At 34.5% G+C, this 20,815-nt stretch overlaps 1 protein-coding gene across 5 annotated transcripts in view; it reads left to right on the forward strand.

Moving 5' to 3' along the window:
- The window catches only part of LOC149797360 (scavenger receptor cysteine-rich domain superfamily protein-like), a 150,496-nt gene extending 135,294 nt beyond the window's left edge, over positions 1 to 15,202 (forward strand). For 4 of the 5 annotated variants that reach the window (XM_089962109.1, XM_089962106.1, XM_089962107.1 and 1 more), the window contains 3 exons: positions 3,090 to 3,502; positions 4,832 to 5,112; positions 15,044 to 15,202. In XM_089962109.1, the coding sequence (XP_089818235.1) occupies positions 3,090 to 3,502; positions 4,832 to 5,112; positions 15,044 to 15,108 (759 nt within the window). In that variant the 3' untranslated portion in view covers positions 15,109 to 15,202. Of the gene's footprint in view, positions 1 to 3,089; positions 3,503 to 4,831; positions 5,113 to 15,043 lie in introns of those variants that run through there. The other variant, XM_089962110.1, reaches the window with a different exon arrangement.
- Positions 15,203 to 20,815: the final 5,613 nt, after the last annotated feature.

Genomic DNA, 20,815 nt, shown 5'->3' on the forward strand with positions numbered 1-20,815 from the left:
TGATCAACGGGAATAATTTTGACAATTGTCGTTTTGTGCGGGTAATCTTGAAAGCACTATACCTGTTCACTGCCGATCACTGACGATCACGACATCCTTAACATATATCGGCAAGTTAGGGTAAACTCTTCATTATGATATCGAGGATCCCGACCAATTCCACACTGAAGAAATCTGAAACAGCTTGGATCTTGGCCGTCTGCTTCATTCGCACAATAACCACACATAAAATAATATCCGTGAAGACGTTTCAAGAATTTAATTAACATTGAACAACTGCACACCAGTCACAACAGTTACTGTGGTGGTATCAGCAAAAATCCACAGCACATAATCATACCCGAACCTGTTAAAATTATTACTATAACAGCAGTGGCACAAACGCAAAAGACCAGTCAAACACTTCCATTTCTTGCAGTACTTATGGCATTGTTGTCACCAACGGTTGCAAAAGCTGCACTGTTAGAACATATTGGAACTGTATCAGGAATGGCTTTGAAAAAGGCGGTTTGAGCCGCAAAAAAGAAAAAGGCCTTCGATTACGCAAGTAGCCGAATATCCGCGGGCTTAGGTATTCGATAAACGGTCGCAAAAAATTATGCCGATGATTAATCTTGATTTACTTGTAATTTCAAAATCAATGAAAAGCATGTTCATGGTGTATTGATGCGAGATCAGCTTGCAGCGATAGTGCAACGCACACGTGAATCTGGCATAGTCAGTCTGGATTCAACAATGGCTCAGTCACTGATTGGGTCGCATATTTAATAACACCTCCGCACAGCTTGTATTTGACTCGTATGGACCTGCAACGCCAGTTGACGTTGTTAATGATTTATCCCTTGGCACTGGTGGACACGGATGACGGAGTCCTCTACCACTGTTTAAGTAAACCATGACAGTACCAACATGTTTGGTTGGTCCCATATGCGGTAATCCTATCGTTAAGGCGTTGCTTGAACTGGGACATTCACCGATCCCACAAGCACTTATTGATTACTCATTAAATGATGTGTGATATTATTAGTATACAATCATGTATATCAACATTTACGGCGGTTACTCTGCTCAACGACACGGTGCTGATATGGATCTGAGTTTACCAGATGATGGTGATTTTTGAAGATCAAACTGGCAATCTGAAAACGTCAAACGTGGACATTCAAAATATTATCAAATTTAAAAGCGATTTTGTAGTCCAGTGCCTGACTGAGCTCACTGACAACGGTTGATTCAGTTTCGTTTATCAAAACTTGTGTTGATGCAGCTAATACTGCAACAAGACGAAACATGCCAGACTAATTCGCTTATGTGCCAGTTCCATCATGTTTGATGCATTCATTGAATCGAATAGCAGGAATAGTAATCAAAGTAGGAGAGGAAAAAAATATCTTATTAAAGTTAGCAAACGGTTGACGTATTGTAAGTTCTTTTGATGAAAATGGCTTAGATCGACCCAAACGTCACATTGCTAAGGTGTGCGAGTCAGGATCACTATTGCGTAACAATACATGTACTGGAGGTAAAGATGGGTTTGTAGACTGGTAAAGTTGACAAATAATTGGCAGCATCTTGGATTTTTATCACCGGTATGACAGATCGAGAAAACATGTCGTATATTTCTTGCCATATCAAAATCATTAACCGCTTTAGATGAAATTCAGCTCGAAGCACTCAACACTTATCCTGAAGAGTACTTTAACGTCTTTGGTGTTTGTGTGTTAGATTATATATTTATCACTATATATAAGTAATGGAATCTGACCGCGGCTATCAAGTTGCAGAATTTACCGATAAGGTGTAAGAACAGTTGGCATTCATAACAATTTCGTTCCACTTTACAAGAATCACAAACTAATATTTTACACTAACTTTGACTCAGCTGAGACAAAAACGAGCTCTAATTTTATTCAACACCGATGCGCTTGTTCGGATAAGACTTATTAGGCAAACACGATTGTTATATGTCAAAGGTATGGTTTTTTATACGCGAGATGCGCGAGGCCACCAGAGCACAGCTATATCGGATGTTTATTTATTCCCCATGAATATGTTTATAAGTGCATGGCAATTGTACCAGTCAAAAAGGGTAATTGGGAAGGAGTGCATGTGCGTATTGCACCTTCGCGTGATGATGAGACCAGATAAGGTCTTCCTGTCGTGCAATTCATATACACGATTGTAATATTAATAGAAGAGCTATAACAGGCCCTCATTCTAGGGGATGATAAAAAATGGAAGGGGAGCAATAACTGCGAAATGAAATTACCAAGATAACTGTACTTATCGTGATATACAAACGCGCTTGTCTTGAATATCATTTGTGGCCTAACTGAGACGGCCACTGCTTGTCTTCGTGTGACTTGAATCAGGACAACATCAACCATTGTGGGTGCACCAATCGGTATTTTATTCGGGGCTATATCTATAGTAATCTGTGTCTCTGGTGGCGCCAGCATGTTGCATTTGAGGTGACTGCATTCCGAGTACGCTTCCATTTGCGAATTGGTTGCGGCCGTACAGAGCAGTTTCAATACAATCAGTAAAGTGTACTCGGTGGCAATCGATGATAACATAATCAGTACAGCAGAGTTTGAGATTGTGTTGGCGGACATAGAAAATCACAGACAAATCCAAGTGCAAATAATAAACCATGTTTACAGAGAGTAAAAATCGAGTAATAAAAACAATCTTCACAAAGCGTGTATATGTTGATCGTTACCATAGACTTTTGTCCTGCTCAGCTGAGTCGCAGCAATATCATCACTCACTCTCCGCAGCATGTTCATTTTCCACAATCACTACAGACTAGTATAGAGTATTATGGAACTGCTGATAAACTTACTCGATACCTTATGCATTGAAAAACGGCCCTATGAAACTCTAACACCCCAGACTGGCAAATTTTTGTCCCCAGGGTGTTTACACCTCAAGGAACCCTCAACAAAAAGTATCCATGATCATGGGTGTTAGAGGGAGAACTGGTGGTGTTGAACAAATAGGGTAGCGAACAGGGCAGTAACGGCATTCATGTACTACTGCTTCAAATCTGAATCTTATCTAGTAAATACTTTTTATATTTATTCCAGATTATTTCAGATGACGTTATCTACATAAACCATCTTATCCAGCCCATTATTGACCCACACTTTCCGTCGGTTGTGTTAAAGCACAAGTGGCGAGTTGAAACGCGTTGCAGTATGCCCGCTACTGCTGCTAATACAATAAGCATCCATCCAACAGAAGACCAGGCTGGTTCTGTTATTGATAACGGTTACCACAATCTCACCAGTACAACTCAGAGTACCATTCAATTCCACTTCTATATGGATCAAGCGTTTAATAATGAAATTAAGGGTAGTCTATATGTACCTTTTGGAAATGAGTTATATGTGAAGGTCGTGCATGATTCCCAAGACGTCAATATGAAGATGAGATTAGACAAATGTACTGTCTTTGATCAATCTTCTCCATCTCAGAAGATCACACTGATTCAAGATGGGCAAGTTTCTTGCTTATTGAATTTTACGTTCTATTGATATTTGTTAGAAACGTTCCTTAAACATGCATCTTGTGCATATTTATTTGCAAAAACTTAGTGTGAAAATGACATGTACTGGCTAGGATATTGGGTGGTCACACATTCTAGCTTATGCACGCATTACAGATCATAGAGTGTATAGCCAGCATACCCATAGAGGCTCATAACTCTTAATGCATGTCTGGACCGAGAATAATCTTATTGATAATTAGAGTCCGCTGAAAACACAAAAATATGCTCGCCCGTTTCTCAGGATAATATTGATTAGTGATTAAATAATTAATCACTATTTCTAAATATACAATTTGACATCGAACATTTATTAAATAAAGTTGTATAACTTTACCTTCAAAATATAATATAATATATATATATATATATATATATATATATATATATATATATATATATATATATATATATATATATATATATATATATATATATATATATATATATATATATATATGTATGTATGTATGTGTGTGTGTGTGTGTGTGTTACTATACATTAATATTGCTTTAATAACAGATAAAGTGCCTTAGAGCTCATTACACTTGCTGAATAGCATACGTCTTTTAAACAAAATGTATCAATCCTTCTATTTTGCAAGTGTACACAAAATTATACGCTTTCACAAGAGGGTATGAGATTTTTTAACTTACTCCGTCTGTCCGTATCTTTATAACATATTTTCCTTTATATTTAGACAAACATTCAAGAAGCCTGGTGCAATAGTTTCATATTGATGTAAAATGTCGAGACAAATATATTCTTTTCACTTCTTAATCCTACCACATTCCCAAACTACGGGCCCAGGAGAGGACGAAAAGCCTACAATTATTGTCATAATACATTTGAATGGAATTTTATCTATGGAGTTGAGAGAAATGAGCAAGATATTTTGATAAATATGTGTTGTTTGTTATATTGTGTTCAACGCCAGTTCTTAGTGATAGAAAGGGTATTCTTGCCGGCCAGTATGATTGTTGGAGGACAAACCGGGAAAACCCCCCATAAAGACCCAGCGACTAACCGAAAACTAATGGCATTGTTCTCACATACCCACAGACTCCTAGCCAGTTATCAAGCAAAAATACATTTAGAGATGCATTTCTCAAGAGGACATATTCATGAATGGTAAACCACATGTATCGATATACCCGTCGTTTCAGAGACAAATTTAATACAATTATAATACGTTTCTTTTCAAAAAATGGGATTTTTAGTATTCAATATTTATGTTATATTTTTTTTTATAATTTTATTTCCTTTATGCTTCGATTACAGTTGCCCTGCTAACCCTATGGTCCACCTTATTTCGACGGAAAATCACGAGACACGATTCTCATACCAAGTGTTTGAATTCCAGGACAGTAGCCACACGTTGAGCTTAAACTGCAATGCTACAATCTGCCTTTATGGTGACAACAGTCCTAAATGTACACAAGGCTGCACCATAAAACGGGCCATGGTCCCAGAACACGGGCCACATACATTTGCCACACAAGAAATACATAGCGGGAGTATACGTCTGCAAATGGAGGCACCGGATGCAGTCTTGTCCGCAGGTAAGCACGTACAATTAAAGATATGTAAATAGTTATCGATGTGACTACATTGACCGTGAAAAAAATCCGTATATCTGTCATTGTGAGAGAACAAAACGATCTTCCTAATACGGTGATGGATTATTGGGAGAATTTATGCAATACAAGAACGTTTCCAAGGCAGTAATTTATCACCTCTTGGTTTGCGAAACGTAAATTGTTTAAGGAGAACATAAACAGGAATTCAGAGTAAAAAATGGATTACGTGAATGCAATGATATCCGTTATCAATAATTGTGTTCACCTATCTATTCTCTGGAAATAAATTAACAAAATGCACTGTCTCTGTAAACTTCAATATAAATTTTTTTTTTTAGTTCATGCCGTTTGCATAATCAGGTTTGACATATTTTGGCGGTGTTTTGAACAGTCAGACAACTACAACAGTTACATAACGTATGAAACTTTAATGTGTAAAGTGAATAGTTTTAAAGTGTCCAACGTTTACATCATGAAATGAGAATTCAACATGTGTTAGAGCTGTATAGTCTTGAAATAAGTGACAAAAAGAAGCAAAATTAATAAGCTTAGTTAAATACACAAATAATTTTATTCCTAAGTTACAAAGAAACATTTAAGAGGAATTTACCGTATTGTGAATTAAATCCCAAATATTCCTAAACGTCCTTTCATAATCCAAAAGTATGGTGAGGCGAATGAATTCCAACACTGAAGGTTCTGATGTACTAATAATCTTAAATATAGCGATGTACCAACACTATTGATGTATCACAATGATATAATCCAGAATGTCTTTGAACGAATTCATAATTATCCCAAGATAATGTATGTGTCCCAGAAGCAGGAACTCAGTTATAAGTATTGGACCAATAGCCTTAAACTATGTTGTATAACTAGCAGTATTGATGTTTAAAAATGATATAATCCAGAACGTCCTTGAATGAATGTACAATAATCCCAAGATAGTGATTTTGTCCACGAAGCATTAAGCTAGTTATGCATCCTGGTGTCAGACGTTAGAAAATAAAGCCGAATTTAAAGAACAAAACCCACTCCTTAAAAGACATCACCTTAGAACACAAGACAAATATATTAAGAAGACTCTCCGTTGTAAATGGCGTGCTGAATTAATTTTTGGGAAACAAGTTTAACATCTAATATTCAATTTTACTTGCTAAATTTACACGGATGCTTTCAAGTCATTACCAAATTTTTTTTTAATTAAAGACGTGGATATCATACGTGTAGGTATAATTTTTGCGAATTGCCACTAAGCCTGCACTAAATACTGAGTTCATAACGTCATGACGAATGCATCATATGTTACTGCCAATGGCCATTTAAAATTGTACTCGTTTTTCCAACATTTCATAGAATGTGTTATTTCTTTGAAACCAAATAAATGTATGAATATCGACCGCCCTCGAGCTATCATCCGCACATCGTAGGTGATCGGTCATTTATATGGACCAATGAATATCTAAAGCACACAATTGTAAATTTGTCGAGGGAGAGGCTATCATTGTGATTAATGATACACATGCAAGTAAGAACATCATACGAAATACAAAGTGATAGTTCATACCGAACTATTGTTCTAGTCATGTGGTGATCTCTAACGTCCTAAAATAAGTTTTGAAGTCAGGTAAAGATCGAAACTTTCGTGACACAACAATGGATCCTGACACAATTAAACCTTTGTACAATCATCAAACCGTTCGTAGACATTAGGAAATTTGTTTCAGGTCGTTTACTACAAACGAGGGCAACATCTTGAACATATCAAGAGTAGTGTCATCAGTGTGGAAAATAAGTTACATTATGGTAGGATGTAAATAACATAGTTAGTTGATTACTATATGCATATAAAGTACCTAGTTATACAAGGCGAAATAAATATTTATTCGACCCTAGGAACAAGTTTATCAGATGTTTTTAACAGCGAAACTGCCTCAGAATAGTTTCGGTAGAAATCATCTATCCACGCAAGTCTATAATCTTGCCGAAGACCAAACCATTTATGTCGTAGAAAGCCTAAACACAGTCAATAAAACATATTTAAAAAGAATCCTGCCTTTCCGAATCCAAAGCATCAACAATAATGAATCCTCAGTTAAACACTTCTTTCCGTTATTACTTTAATACTCAACATGTCGTATAAACGAGTTCGAATATGTTTAAAACCAGTTTGGCCAAGCACTAGATAAAGGACGTAAAACTTTACTGATATAATACTATCATCCAACCATCTACGGTCAGAAGATTTATCCAGCAACTAAATAATGCATATCATATTTTTTTCATAAAGTTGCTTTGTTATTCTGGGTGGCAAAAAAAAAACAGTTCTCATTCCAACCAAACACAATCACAACAATATTTAATTCAACAAGTATTTTACTTCCTCTATCGAACTGACTGAATGAAGGAGTGAAATCAAAGTTTCGTACTATGATGCCATTGAGTACAATGCCTTAGTAAAAACAACTGTCACACTGCTGAGAGTCAATCCTTTCAAGCTGGATTATGCCATAGCTTCTTACCCTGAATGAAGAAACATCTATCACTTTCACAGAGCATTTGAAGAAAATGTTTCGTTTGTACCAACGAGGCAAGCAAGATTGATGAAATGGTTTATGAGATATGTTGACATAACGTTTTCTACGAAAGAACCCATCATAGAATAGATGGTCACTCGAGGAACGCATCCATTAAAAGACAGCATCTTAAGCCAAGGAAAATAATCATATCAAAATCGACTCGTCGACCAATAATGCCCTAAAGAAACTTTTATACACGCTAATACAAATGGGTTGTTTCAAACTGGACAATTCATGATGGGGTACCCAGACGCATCAATAAATTAACCTCAGGCTAATATCAAAGGCAATTAATCCTCTTTCACATCCTAGGAAGGACAACGCAAAACGAGATGCACAAAGTTTACAAACTTCACAAACACACTCATGTTAAGACTCGAAACAAAGTAGTCAAAGAACTGAACATTTTTACGACTAAAAATGCAAAAGCAAAGGTTAGGAAGAAAGATTTGTGTATTACGTATATTTGATTTAATTTATATTTAAATTAATTTGTGTTTGATTTGATTTTATTGTTTGTGGGTTTTTAAATCTTTTTTTTCTTTACATGTCAATGTAATGTCATTTGTTTACAAGGAATTTGATATTTTCCAGAAACAACAGTTTGACTTGAATGTTTCCGTAAATACCTAATAATAAAAACACTTGTTTCTATTTTTGACGTAGGTCCTGGCCTTGATTGAGGGTCAAGTAAACAATTTTTTTCTCGGAGTAAAATGATTGGTTCTTAACAAGGTCATATAGGGTCTACATGATCTTAGTTTATATGTAAACATGATCATATGAACCACTACTTCGCAATTAGGTATTTCCGGAATTGCGAAATACTTAGTATTAATAATGATATTTAGAGAGAGATGATGATATTCTTTTATTCCTCCATTTTCTGAAGATTTTAAGACAAAAAAGAAATGCAATTAAATACATAAAATAAAAAGTGGATTCGTTGCTTATTGAATTATTTCCAATAGCAAACGAATGAATAAATTAAAATAATTACTAAACTATATATATATATATATATATATATATATATATATATATATATATATATATATATATATATATATATATATATATATATATATATATATATATATACGATAGAACATTTGAAAATGTAACCTCGCAACAAAAATAATTAGTTTCCTAATCGCTTTTCAATCCAGTACGTGTATTTCTTTCCTTATATCATGTTTGATTTCTCTATTAAATCGAAAATAGTCTGATCATATGTATCTATGATTCAAATTCTAAACGCTCTGATATATCATTTAAACCACCAAGTAGTATAATCAGTATAACATCATCGATCTGATCACAGACATCACGGTAAATCACTGGAGGCATATACGAAATAGACTTTCCATCAAGTGGTTTATGTTGTCTAAGGTTAAGGCACAATTAATCAATATGTGCAAAATACGGTCATGGCTCATTTTGGCAAATAAGATACACAGTCCAGCACTTGCTTGCATTCCTCCAATACGAATTAATGTCCCATATTCCATTTTTCTGCTTGAGTCAGTGTAAGCTCTTTTCCATAGATGATGCAGTTTTTGTCCTGGATTAATGTTTAAAAATCTACCGAATCCCTCTGATGGATTTCTGATACTCATTTCATGTTTTCTCTCCTAAAATATCTGTATTCTTGTCCCAATTAAGTTTTTCCATGTTATTTTGTCTGGGAATTTTCCAGTGAAAATAAAATCCTTGAGATAGTCTTCTAAATCATATTTTTTGAGTACAGCATTTATATCATATATAAAAGAGTTGCAGCTATCATTGGGGGTCAAAACTAAAATTTCCAACAGCCCAGAGGAAAAACTTTTTAGCAGTTAAGTTTGCTGATGTTTTACACATGCAACCAAGGAATACGAGTTTTTGCTTATTTATGCGAGCTTCCATTGATATCATCCCCAAGCATGATGTCCTATATCCAATAAGCGATCTTTGAGGGAAACCTTGTACTCTTCGGACGAAATATCGTTGCATTTTCTCCATTGATTCAATGCCCTGATATGACATATCAAACCAGAGTTCTGAGCCATACAAAGCAGACGGCAATATAATTCTTTCCCAGACTTTTACAGAAACTATAGAGTTCATACCATTTGCATTCAATCCAATTGAATATAGTGAGTTTGTTACACGTTTAGCTTTATCGTAGGAATAGACTATACGATCATTAGTTTTCATTGATTGTGAAAAGGTAACTCCTGCATATTTCACTTTTTTTGCCCTAGGAATATTCTGTGATCCCAGAGTAATTCCATTTGATGAGTACACTTCATTTTTGTTGCTAAATATCATCCAATTACTCTTGTTAGAGTTATATTTCAATTTCCACTTCTGTGCATATTGATAAGCTGTATTCACAAGTATTTGCAATCCATTCAGCGTAGAGCTTAGTAGAGTAGTGTCGTCTGCCAAAAACATGCCAGGTAGTTCATCTGATTCACTGTTATCCCGCAATTAGTCATTACTAGTTCATTCAATAGGTCATTTATGGACACGAGAAATAAAAATGCCGACATTACACGCCCTTGACCAACTCCTCTCCGTAAATGTGTTCGATATACATCCTCTACATGCTACACAGGCACTTGACTGTGTGTAGGAATGGGCGATTATTCTCCATATTTTTGCATTAATTCCTAATATTTTTAGTTTTTTTAGTAGTCCACAATGCCACAGTCTATCGAATGCCTTTTCATTATCCAGATAAACAGCATGTACATTAGAGCTATGATTATTAAAGTACATCAAACATTCTTGAAGAGTAAATACAGCGGAGATAGCTCAAGCCTCCTTACGAAATCCAAACTGATACGGATGTGGAAAGCTTATTTTGTCTAAATACTTTTGAATTCTGGTCATCAATATCTTTTCAAACGATTTTCCCAGACAAGATGTCAATGTTATACCACAATAATTTACCGGATCCTTTTTATCTTTACCATTTTGTTTGTATATCGGTATAATCATCCCACATCTATATACATTAGGCAAATACTCATACTGGATCATGTGATTAAAAAGGGCAGTTAAATGTCTGATCAAATATGTTTCACCATACTTTAAGTGCTCATTAGATACGCAATCAATGCCTGGTGATTTTTTGGTTTTTAGAGACTTGATATACTGCAACACTGCTTCCTCTGTAATATTATTACATTTTATGTTATCAGTCACTAGTTTGCTTTCTTCGTACATATTCTTCATTTTGACACAATCATTATGTTCCTCATCTGTTGTACCACTTAATTCAGAAAAATATAGTTTCTATAGAATGACACATTCATCCAAATTAATAGATTCTACTCTTCAAAATGCAATATTACCAATGTCCGATTTATCTTTCCAGTTTTCCCGTATGACTGTATAGAATTCGTCTATTCTCATTTCTGCACTCTTTTCTATCTCTTCAAATATGCACTCTTTATATACCTTTTTCTCTAGCCTATGTTTCTTTCTAAACTTTCTTTTCGCGTCCTTGTATTTTCTTTTGATGTAACACTCTGTGCTTCTATTGTTTCCTGCTTTGACCCATTCTCCGCGCGCTTTTCTCATATTCTGATGTAATTTTTCAAGCCCACTTTTCTTCCAATATGGTGTCAAATGCGATTTGAATTCAGACTTTGGAAAATACCTGTCTGGTGCAGTCATTACATTCTTAGTTATCAATTCATTATACTTGTTTATATCTTCTACCTTTTTACACTCATAGGTGAAATTCAAGAATGCACTAACATCAGATTTATACATGCGCATTTCTAATGGATTTGCCAAGTTCCGTTTCATTCTTGGACATACACATGTCTTTTTATTTTCCTTCAATATATCTTTTGCAAGTGCCGCTGTAATAGGTAGGTGATCCGATACTGAGAAATCAATTTTGTCATTTACTATGTGTCTTTTTACAGCACCTCTGATTATTTCAGGTATTAATATATAATCAAGTGTGGACGTTCGTGACACGTCTTTTGAACTATACGTGATGTAATGTTCATGTGGTTTTATCACCAACGTAGCAACTATGTTTCTCTGTTGTATTCTTTTTATGAGAGCAAGATCTCTTCTTGATGGATTTTACACACAAGATCTGCATTCATGTCGCCTATAATAATGCATATATTTTCAGCAGTATACCTATCATCCACATCAAAAACATTTTCACAAAATATGTCATATGCATCATCAGTTCTAGTTGTCGAGGGAAAGTAGGTTACAATCAAAAGTATAGGTTCCAATTCTTGCACTAACACTTTCACCGCCATAATATTTGGGAACTCATTTTGTAAGGTGCTTACTTTGCATAGTGATGATCAATAAAATACAGCCACCCGCCACTACCTCCATAGCATTGTTATATCTCTTCAGTAAATAACGCAACTACTTTGAAATCATCATGTAATTTATCTAAATACGTTAGATTCTTTGTACAAAGCCAATGTTCAGTGATAACAAATAGATCTGTGTCTGGTAACAATTCAATTAGTTTCTGCGTGCTAGACATTATACTTCACAACAGTACAAGTTACAGCATACGTCATCGCCTTTTATCTTGGATTCTTCGTTGGTAATCGAACTTGAAGTCATTAGAACATTTTATTATTAGGACTCCAAAAAATTGTATCCGTGGATTATTCAGGTATTATTTTTGGATTTGATTCTGGAAATCGTACGTTCATATATTTTCATTTTTATATAATTTTTGCAGATAAAAAAGTTATTTATTATGTTTGTCAAAGCTAGTTGCTTTCATTCTTTCACGTGTTACTGTTTATTCAGCCTAAACACGTAACATAAGACTTGTAAATGCAAAAAATTAGGACTCGATCATATTGACAAGCCACAGACGATGGGAATGATTCAATAAACTCAGTGTGCAGAATTTCAATCAGTGTCGTCTTTGACTGTTTGAGCACCCATCTAATCTTCAACTAATTTTGCAAATAGAAGCTTACATCTATCTTAACGTCAATTAATTGTACCTAACTGTCTTTGTTCTAAAAACAGACAATAGCTATCGAGTCGCTAGAGTTGACTTTCATGCATTCTTTATTCAGCGAATTGGATCTGTACTTGAACAACAGTGTACTGGGGAGTAGCATGGATATGTACCACTAACGAGCGTACATTGAATATCTCTTGACTTAATAAAAAAGGCAATAACACACAGTTAAATGCCTCATTATTGTGGAAACCCAACACTTTGAATTTTTTTTGAAGGTAAATCCTGCAAATATTGGATCTAACGACAGTTCAAACAAAAGCATACACGGACGTTGGTTAGAAGTGATGGATTGTTTGTAAATTGGATATGTGCTTGCAAGACAAGTATTTGTTGAATGGTGTACATCTACGCATGAGACTACCATGAAGTTCTCCCATGTTACATTTCATGAATAGTCATAACAGATACAGAACGAGCATCACAGAAGCCAGACTTTACGTGCGGCATGTGGAAATCTAACCTAAGGAATGAAGCCGCTCATCAAATTTTGATCAGAACGAGCATCGCCTACGACGACTGGAAGTCAAAACCTTTACCATTGTCTCTGGACCTTGATCCAAAATCGGAGAACATGGATTCCAATGTTAACTATCAAACTATCTGTTCCTTGCTATCGTAAGCAATGCAGTTCTCAAAGGAGCTATTGAGCAATATCCTTTCGAGTTTCAACGTTACAATATGGTCACCTGATGCTTTTAACCAAACCTTTCCACCTTAACTCTGCCCAGGAAGATCACTTGAGATCGTACGTGAATCTGAATGACGCACGGAACATTTAGGAACCAAAGTTGGTAGTCACTGTATTTTTGTGCGAACATTATGTAGCAGGATATGTTTTGTAGGGAATTATTATTTCTACAGTTCAAGGTCGTGATGAGGGACATTTCCATCGTCCAGCTTCCCATTCGGTAGTCGTAGGCTTTCCCAGCAACCGACGGATAACCTTCTCTGGAAGATGGCATTATTGACTCTATGAAAAGAAATGCAATACCCACTATAATCAATAATGTGAGGTTACAGGGATCAGATTCTCTTGTGTTCGGTCTATAATGTGTTTATTCTCTTCATCAACGTAGTGTTGAATTCTCTACTGACATGTTTTGAACATGATTTGCCTAAAATCTAAACTAAAATAGTAAAATGGTTTGTTAACAGTATGGTTACATATTCCCTTTAATACAGAAGTGTAGTCTTCATCGATGACGGTGACACAACACTAAATGTTTGCAAATCTAGACTTACACTACCGTCTTGTGAGGCTTGTAAATATGAGCATTGTTAATATTTCGTAAGAATAAGTGTAATCATTGTTTCGTTTCGAAAACAGATATTATATGAAATGATACTAATTAGCACTCACAAAAGTTGTATGAAATGCAATAATGTTTGTAAACATTGTAGAAATATGAGAGCATTCAAATTAAATTAAATACAATCAGTGTTTTTTTTTCTTTATCTAAACAGGCATGATTGCATAACGTTCGTCTAATAGTTTTAATTATCAAGAAAATACGGGACCGCATAATCCTCCATCTTCATTTATTAATGTTGAAGTGAACGTGAACGTACAATATTGATTTCCAAAATTAAATGCTGCAGACATATTTTAAAAATTTCATATAACTCTCTCTCTCTCTCTCTCTCTATCTGTGTTTAAACACACACACACACAAGCACACGCACAATTAATCACACACATGTACCGACATATGCTTAGACACAATTCTTGACCCTATTTATCATAAGAGCCCCGTTTTGGTCTCTTTCGCCAACTGTTCTCGAGACAATGATGTCAGCCACTTCTAACATTGTTATATTTTCTTTTGACAATTCAATTTTCCCATGTTAATTTCCCATTTGGGTCAATACACGTTCGATACAGTTTAACCTGCCGATCATGTGAAAAGCTACTTCATTCCAGTCCATTACTACTGGCATATTAAAATAGCCTATATTAAATGACGGTTAGCAGGTCAGCATATTTTTTTAATTATATACAGACTATTTTGATTGTGAACAAGATCATTTGAGATTTGATCTAAAACATGCATAATACAGTTCAATAGCTTTTGGGTGAAAGTTAAGCGCGCAAGGCTAATGATAATTCAATAATTTAAAAAAGTATCCAATGTATGTATGTATGTATGTATGTATGTATGTATGTATGTATGTATGTATGTATGTATCTATGTATGTATGTATGTGTATATGTATGTATGTATGTTAAGCATATGATGTCGATCTCAAATAGAATTTTTATGACTGGAGTAGCATTTGTGACTGGTTTTTAAACTTTGAATATTTTCTTTTTCAGATGCAAAGGACTGGCAATTACTGCATGGTAAGCGTGACTCGTTTCATGTGAAAAAGCCAAACTGATGTAGACAATTCTTTCGCAAGACACAGAAGGCAACTCTCCGGCAAAACTAAAACAATGACATCTATATCAAATCAAACATAACCAGACTTTGCCTCAAATGATACAATTATGGGCAAAATTATATTGATTTTTCTTTAATTAAAATATACTCTTTAAGACATTAAATAGTGTGATACACGACGACAATGAACGAATGGTCAAAATTTATTGAAATTAAAAATCCTAAATTATTGTTATTTCCTGCGCATTATTCTGTATCATATGGTGATGCCAGTTGCAGTGATATCTTTACTGATGAAGAAAATACGACTTTCACTTTTACAATTCATAAAATAATTCTACTACAAATACGGGGAGATGAATGTTATTAATTTTTCATGGAAGACAGGACGCTAGTTGTATGCATTTGTATTCGAATTTTGTGAATTTATATGCTATTAGACAAGATTTATGTGCATCAAATGTCAAGGAAATAATTTGTATGCATGTATATAATCATGCATGTATAGGTTGTAACGGTGTATACGCACATTCAAGGCAGTATAGTTCCCATGATAAAGCGTACATGTAAAGGCAAGTTCCTTGCCAAAATCTAAAGCAAGACTAATTCATACAGTCACAAGTGGATATAAATATTGAGACCAAATTTGATACAAGGACTTTGAACACTCAATCAAATGCACCCGTAAAACACAAAAACAGACCTTTCTACATAAACCGTACACTTACGATACGACATTGGGGCTGGGTGGGGTGGGCATGCAACTGACATATTCTCCATTGACCGTGCAAAGGTCATTGTTTTAGATAGCAACCTTATCCAAAAGAAGTCACACACACACACACACACACACACGCACACACACACACACACACACACGCTATCTAAACCAGGGTATCGCAATTTCGATTCATTAATATTAGTATTAGTATTAGTATGATCCTTTAGGTGAAGACTTCATAGTTTGTTTTATAATAAATTCAATACCTTAGCTGGCGCTAATAGCTTACACGAGTGCATTTTAATGACGTAGTATAACTGCTTTCTATAAGTTCTAAATTTATGCTGGTGTATGTTGCTAATCCTCTAAGTACTTTAAATATGTAGTTTAATTTAGCATTTCCTCTGCCTTTACCTTGGCTAAATCAAAGTTCTGAATCTAGATGTTTAGTACTCGGAAAAAATCTACCATAACCAACATTATTAATAGCATCAATACTAAACATTATAAGGTGAGAACCTAATGCGCACTACATGCAGTGCCGTAGATTACGGGGCAAATATTTTCAACATAAAATGTCGACCCTATAATTTTGCTCAAAGACATAAGACTATCCAAATGCAATGACCAATATCAAGATCTTAGACAACAGTTTGGAAATAAGAAAATTTGCAAAATGTTAGAAAACAACTTTAAATTTATGTTAAACAAGTTTGTTCCTTTTCTCAATTTTATACCAAATTCCAATTACTTCCTGGCAACTTTTATTTTCAAGATCGAAACATCGAAATTTTAAAACAAAGTTGTGTGCAAGACCCTTGACGTCGTCTTAGGCGATATTGAATTTCTACAAATTTCCAGTTTCATTTGAGAGCGTTAAACAAGAAACTGTGCACAACGTTCTTGCACTTTGAATTTCATGAAGCTTCTTGAACTCCAGAAAACTAAAATCTTTACATGAAATCAGTCAAAGGATTGCATTACAAATTAACCATCTACGGAGCTAGTGTGACCTAAAACACTATTCATTTGTACATGGGAAAACTTAAAATATTTCTAACGACGCTAAAACGGATAGTCTAGAAGAAAAAAGAATAACACAATACCTTTTTGGAAGTATATTCGCAGAAGCATAAAAGAGGAAACAAACGGAAAGATTCGCAAGAAATTCTTTTCTGTAAACCCAGGTTACAACACTCTGGTAGTGTTATCATGACTTAAATTTTCTGATTCTGGTATACTTCTTTTCGTCAAAGACCCCAAAGTTTGTTCCCAAACCGAATCATACATGCTGTCAATATAAGACATATAGAGTGTTTCAAGGAGAATGTGACTTAAAGAAACGTTGAAAAACGCTGTTTGATAAACATATTCCACTTACGATGGGTACTTCAAACCAAAACTCAATTTGTTATACGCCCTAAATGCAGTATAGTGGACCGTGGAAGGTAACGTTAATTAGGCACAAACATATCCATACCAAAAAAGTACAATTTAACCCGACCATAAAAAACTTCACTGACATAAATGAGCGTGATGTGAGATGTTATCATTAGAACCAGCATGCGATGGGTCATGCATTGTTATTATGAATACATTCGACTGCATTTCTTAAACAAATAGAGAAGATTCAAAAATGGAAGGAACAGTTGAAACTAAGTCTGGTACTTTACTCCATAAAATCAACTTAAAGGAAAACCAACGTGGACGATTATTTGGCAGATTGGTAAATTAACTGATAAAAATAAGCCCATTGCTGAAACATCTTACGTCCTCCGGCGACACTTTCAATAATGTAAATTGATGTGAATCACCCAAATTGATGTGAATCACCCATATATATATATATATATATATATATATATATATATATATATATATATATATATATATATATATATCTTCGCAGCACTATAAATACCACTGCAAGTAGCTTCACCCGTTAGGTAGGCGGATGCGGGCACCGTCGGTTCAAATTAAATAGTTAATGTGCAACTGTATTCTGCCTTACCCACGAGAGTAAAGAACATGGGTAGCCTTTAAACATGGACTGATCACTCGTATAGATAACGGCAGAACGATAATATGGAGAAAGTCCTGTTATCGAAACTGCATACAATTAAATTAAGACAGTTCGTGAAAGAAACAGTCAACTATTTAGAATCATGAGGAATGTTCCCGGAACTGGTCTAATTTACTGTTTGAAATAGGTTATTGTAAAAATGTAAAACAGCGGAAAAAGCAAAATGAACCGATTAGCTAAGAACAAAACAATTGATACAGCTCCTTTGAAACGCCCTTTTATATTTAACATGCCTTGTTTAACTTGTTTGCCTTGTTTAACTTTATATACTAACAGCTTGGTGACTTCTTTGTAGCTTTTCCGCCACAACTTCCACCCACATTTCTCTGTCAATCATCTCGAGTTAAACCTTTAAACAAATTTACAAATGTGGAGGATGTTTTGGTTTGATTCGGTCATTTGATTCTTCTATTTTTGCTTCTTCTTTTACTACAGTGACAACGAAGGGGAACCACCGGCTATATATACAAATGCATGATGAATAATCATTATGCGATTTTGAGATTACATCATTTGATATGGTAAACTACTCAAGTAGTTTGTTAATATTGCAGAGTTTACTAATTGTAATGCTGTAGCAGTCTGATACATTTAAAGCATACAGCTTACAATAACTTATCATATACATCGTCAAATGCTAGATTTTCGGTGCTAATCATTGATGAAAAACAAGCAGAGCGAAAGTACAAGTCATATAAAAATTTGCCGTTACATTCTAATAGACTGTGAACATAATATTATTTAGCAAACTGTGTGTATCATAACCATTTACTATGAATATCTTCCCTTTCATAATTTATGTACGCGGTATATGAAAGTTAAGCATCATTTTAAATATGACAAAAATAAGACTGTCTCTAAATTATATAATTTATCAATACATCGTTTCCATAAATAATGATGTCATACATTTATTACCTCATCACTCTGTTGTTTATTGTTTTATTGTTCCAAATATATAATTTTTCTTTGATAAAACGTTATTGTTATTGTGACAGCTTTTGCTGTAAGGTGCCATTTAATAAAACCAGTGATACTTGTTAATCCCAAAACACATTTCAGATGGTGTTTTATAAGAAAAAATATAAAAGTAGCAGGAATCATTCTGGTTTCTTTATTGCTAAACGAGGCACCCACTATCTTCATGGGAGCTAGGGTTTCGTCAGTTTTGGTTAATTTTATTTACAAGCATTCTTTCGTCATCTTTTTAACACTTTAAAGGCTTTGAAAATATAAGACTTTAGTATTAGGGGAGATATTACTTTTAAAGTTGACAAAACATATCTATGAACCATTTTCGTTAAAATTTTAGCTAACAGAAACGATAATTTTCTGAAACATATTTTGTTATAACACTCTTACATCATACTAGTATGCTAAACGTTTGGAAAATATTCAGGCGAATAAACTTTGACTGATTGATGTACCACCAGTAAAGTTATATCTAGCACCACATATAACCAAATGGATTGTGATATTGTTTAATAGAATAAACAAAATACGTCCTAAAGAAGAAGACATTGTCAATTTTGAGTAATGAAAATTGAACTATACAACTTTTGTGATCTCTAAACGTTTTATTATTGCTATCTTTCCAAACAGGCTGAATACGCGTTTGGTCTATTGTTAAAAAAACTGCGTAATTTCACAACAAATTTTATGTACATGAAACCATTTAAATGTGCTACATCTGCTTCTAGATGATTATACCTTGTCTCTACATCAATAATAAAACTTAATTTCTATATCTTCGTCTGAATGTATCCTCTACTTTCTTCATATAAAAGACTAAATATAGTATTACAATTCTAAATTTGACAAAACATAAATTTAACAAAATGGCCTAGCAAAAAAGTAAAAACGAAATTCCGAAACTAATACAAAATTTCCCAAAAACTGAAAACCTGAATTTTATTTGCGTCAGAGATACTAAAAATGTGTGTCTGTGTATGTGTGATTTGGATTTTTAACATAACTTTGATACATTTTCAATCATATATCGCTACGATGCTTGCAGTCTGGCAGTTGACAGTGATGTCTAGCACTGTGGCATCACGCCGAAACCATATAGCATCATGTCAAACCCGGTCACATTATCCTGATACCAGGTCGAACCTCCCGTATGCGAGGCGGACGTTCTAACCACTTAGGACACCGGAGAGGTCCAGATACTACAGCAATGCAACAATTAAGAAACGGACACGGAATACAAATGATCATGAAAAATAAGAAACATTAATGATTATTACAAAATAGACAAACTTGTTAAAATAACAATTTAACTAAAATTGAAGATTGCTTTAGAAAGTTATTTTTGAAGACATTTTACAGACGTTAGGAATTTAAAAAGAATTGAAATTAAAATGAATGCAAAACACGAAAGTTTTGTTTTTAAAACATGCAGCACAGAGAGAAATAGGAAGTGTTGAAGTGTAACATGACCGCTTTATTTTTTTCACCTCTGACAGCGCTCAGATGTCACATTGTTATATTCTAATTTGAGACATATTAGGATCTGTCCAAAATAACTTGGTTGATATAACTGGAGCACATCGAGGGCATAAAGGCGCCAATGGGAAAACGGTTTATGTGCATTTCGACCGTTTTGCAAAACACCAACGATGATACGTTTCTTATACGAACAAGAGAGATTACTACGTAGGTCTAACTGACATATTTCACACCCATCAGTAGTAAAAAATAAAACATTTCGCCTCACATCATTTGATTTTAAAATGTTAATTTCTAATTTCACAACTAATTTATGGTGAGAACATTCCTGTTTCTGAAGAGGAAAATAGATACGCTGGTCTTGCAGGGCGTATACTATACTTAGTGGGTCCAGGAGGCATCACTTGGAGAAAGGGATGTAAAGCTGAACCGAAATATAAAACTTGGACG

The sequence above is a fragment of the Sinohyriopsis cumingii genome, chromosome 6 (genome assembly GCF_028554795.1).
Source record: "Sinohyriopsis cumingii isolate HCF-2022 chromosome 6, ASM2855479v2, whole genome shotgun sequence".
NCBI lineage: Eukaryota > Metazoa > Mollusca > Bivalvia > Unionida > Unionidae > Sinohyriopsis > Sinohyriopsis cumingii.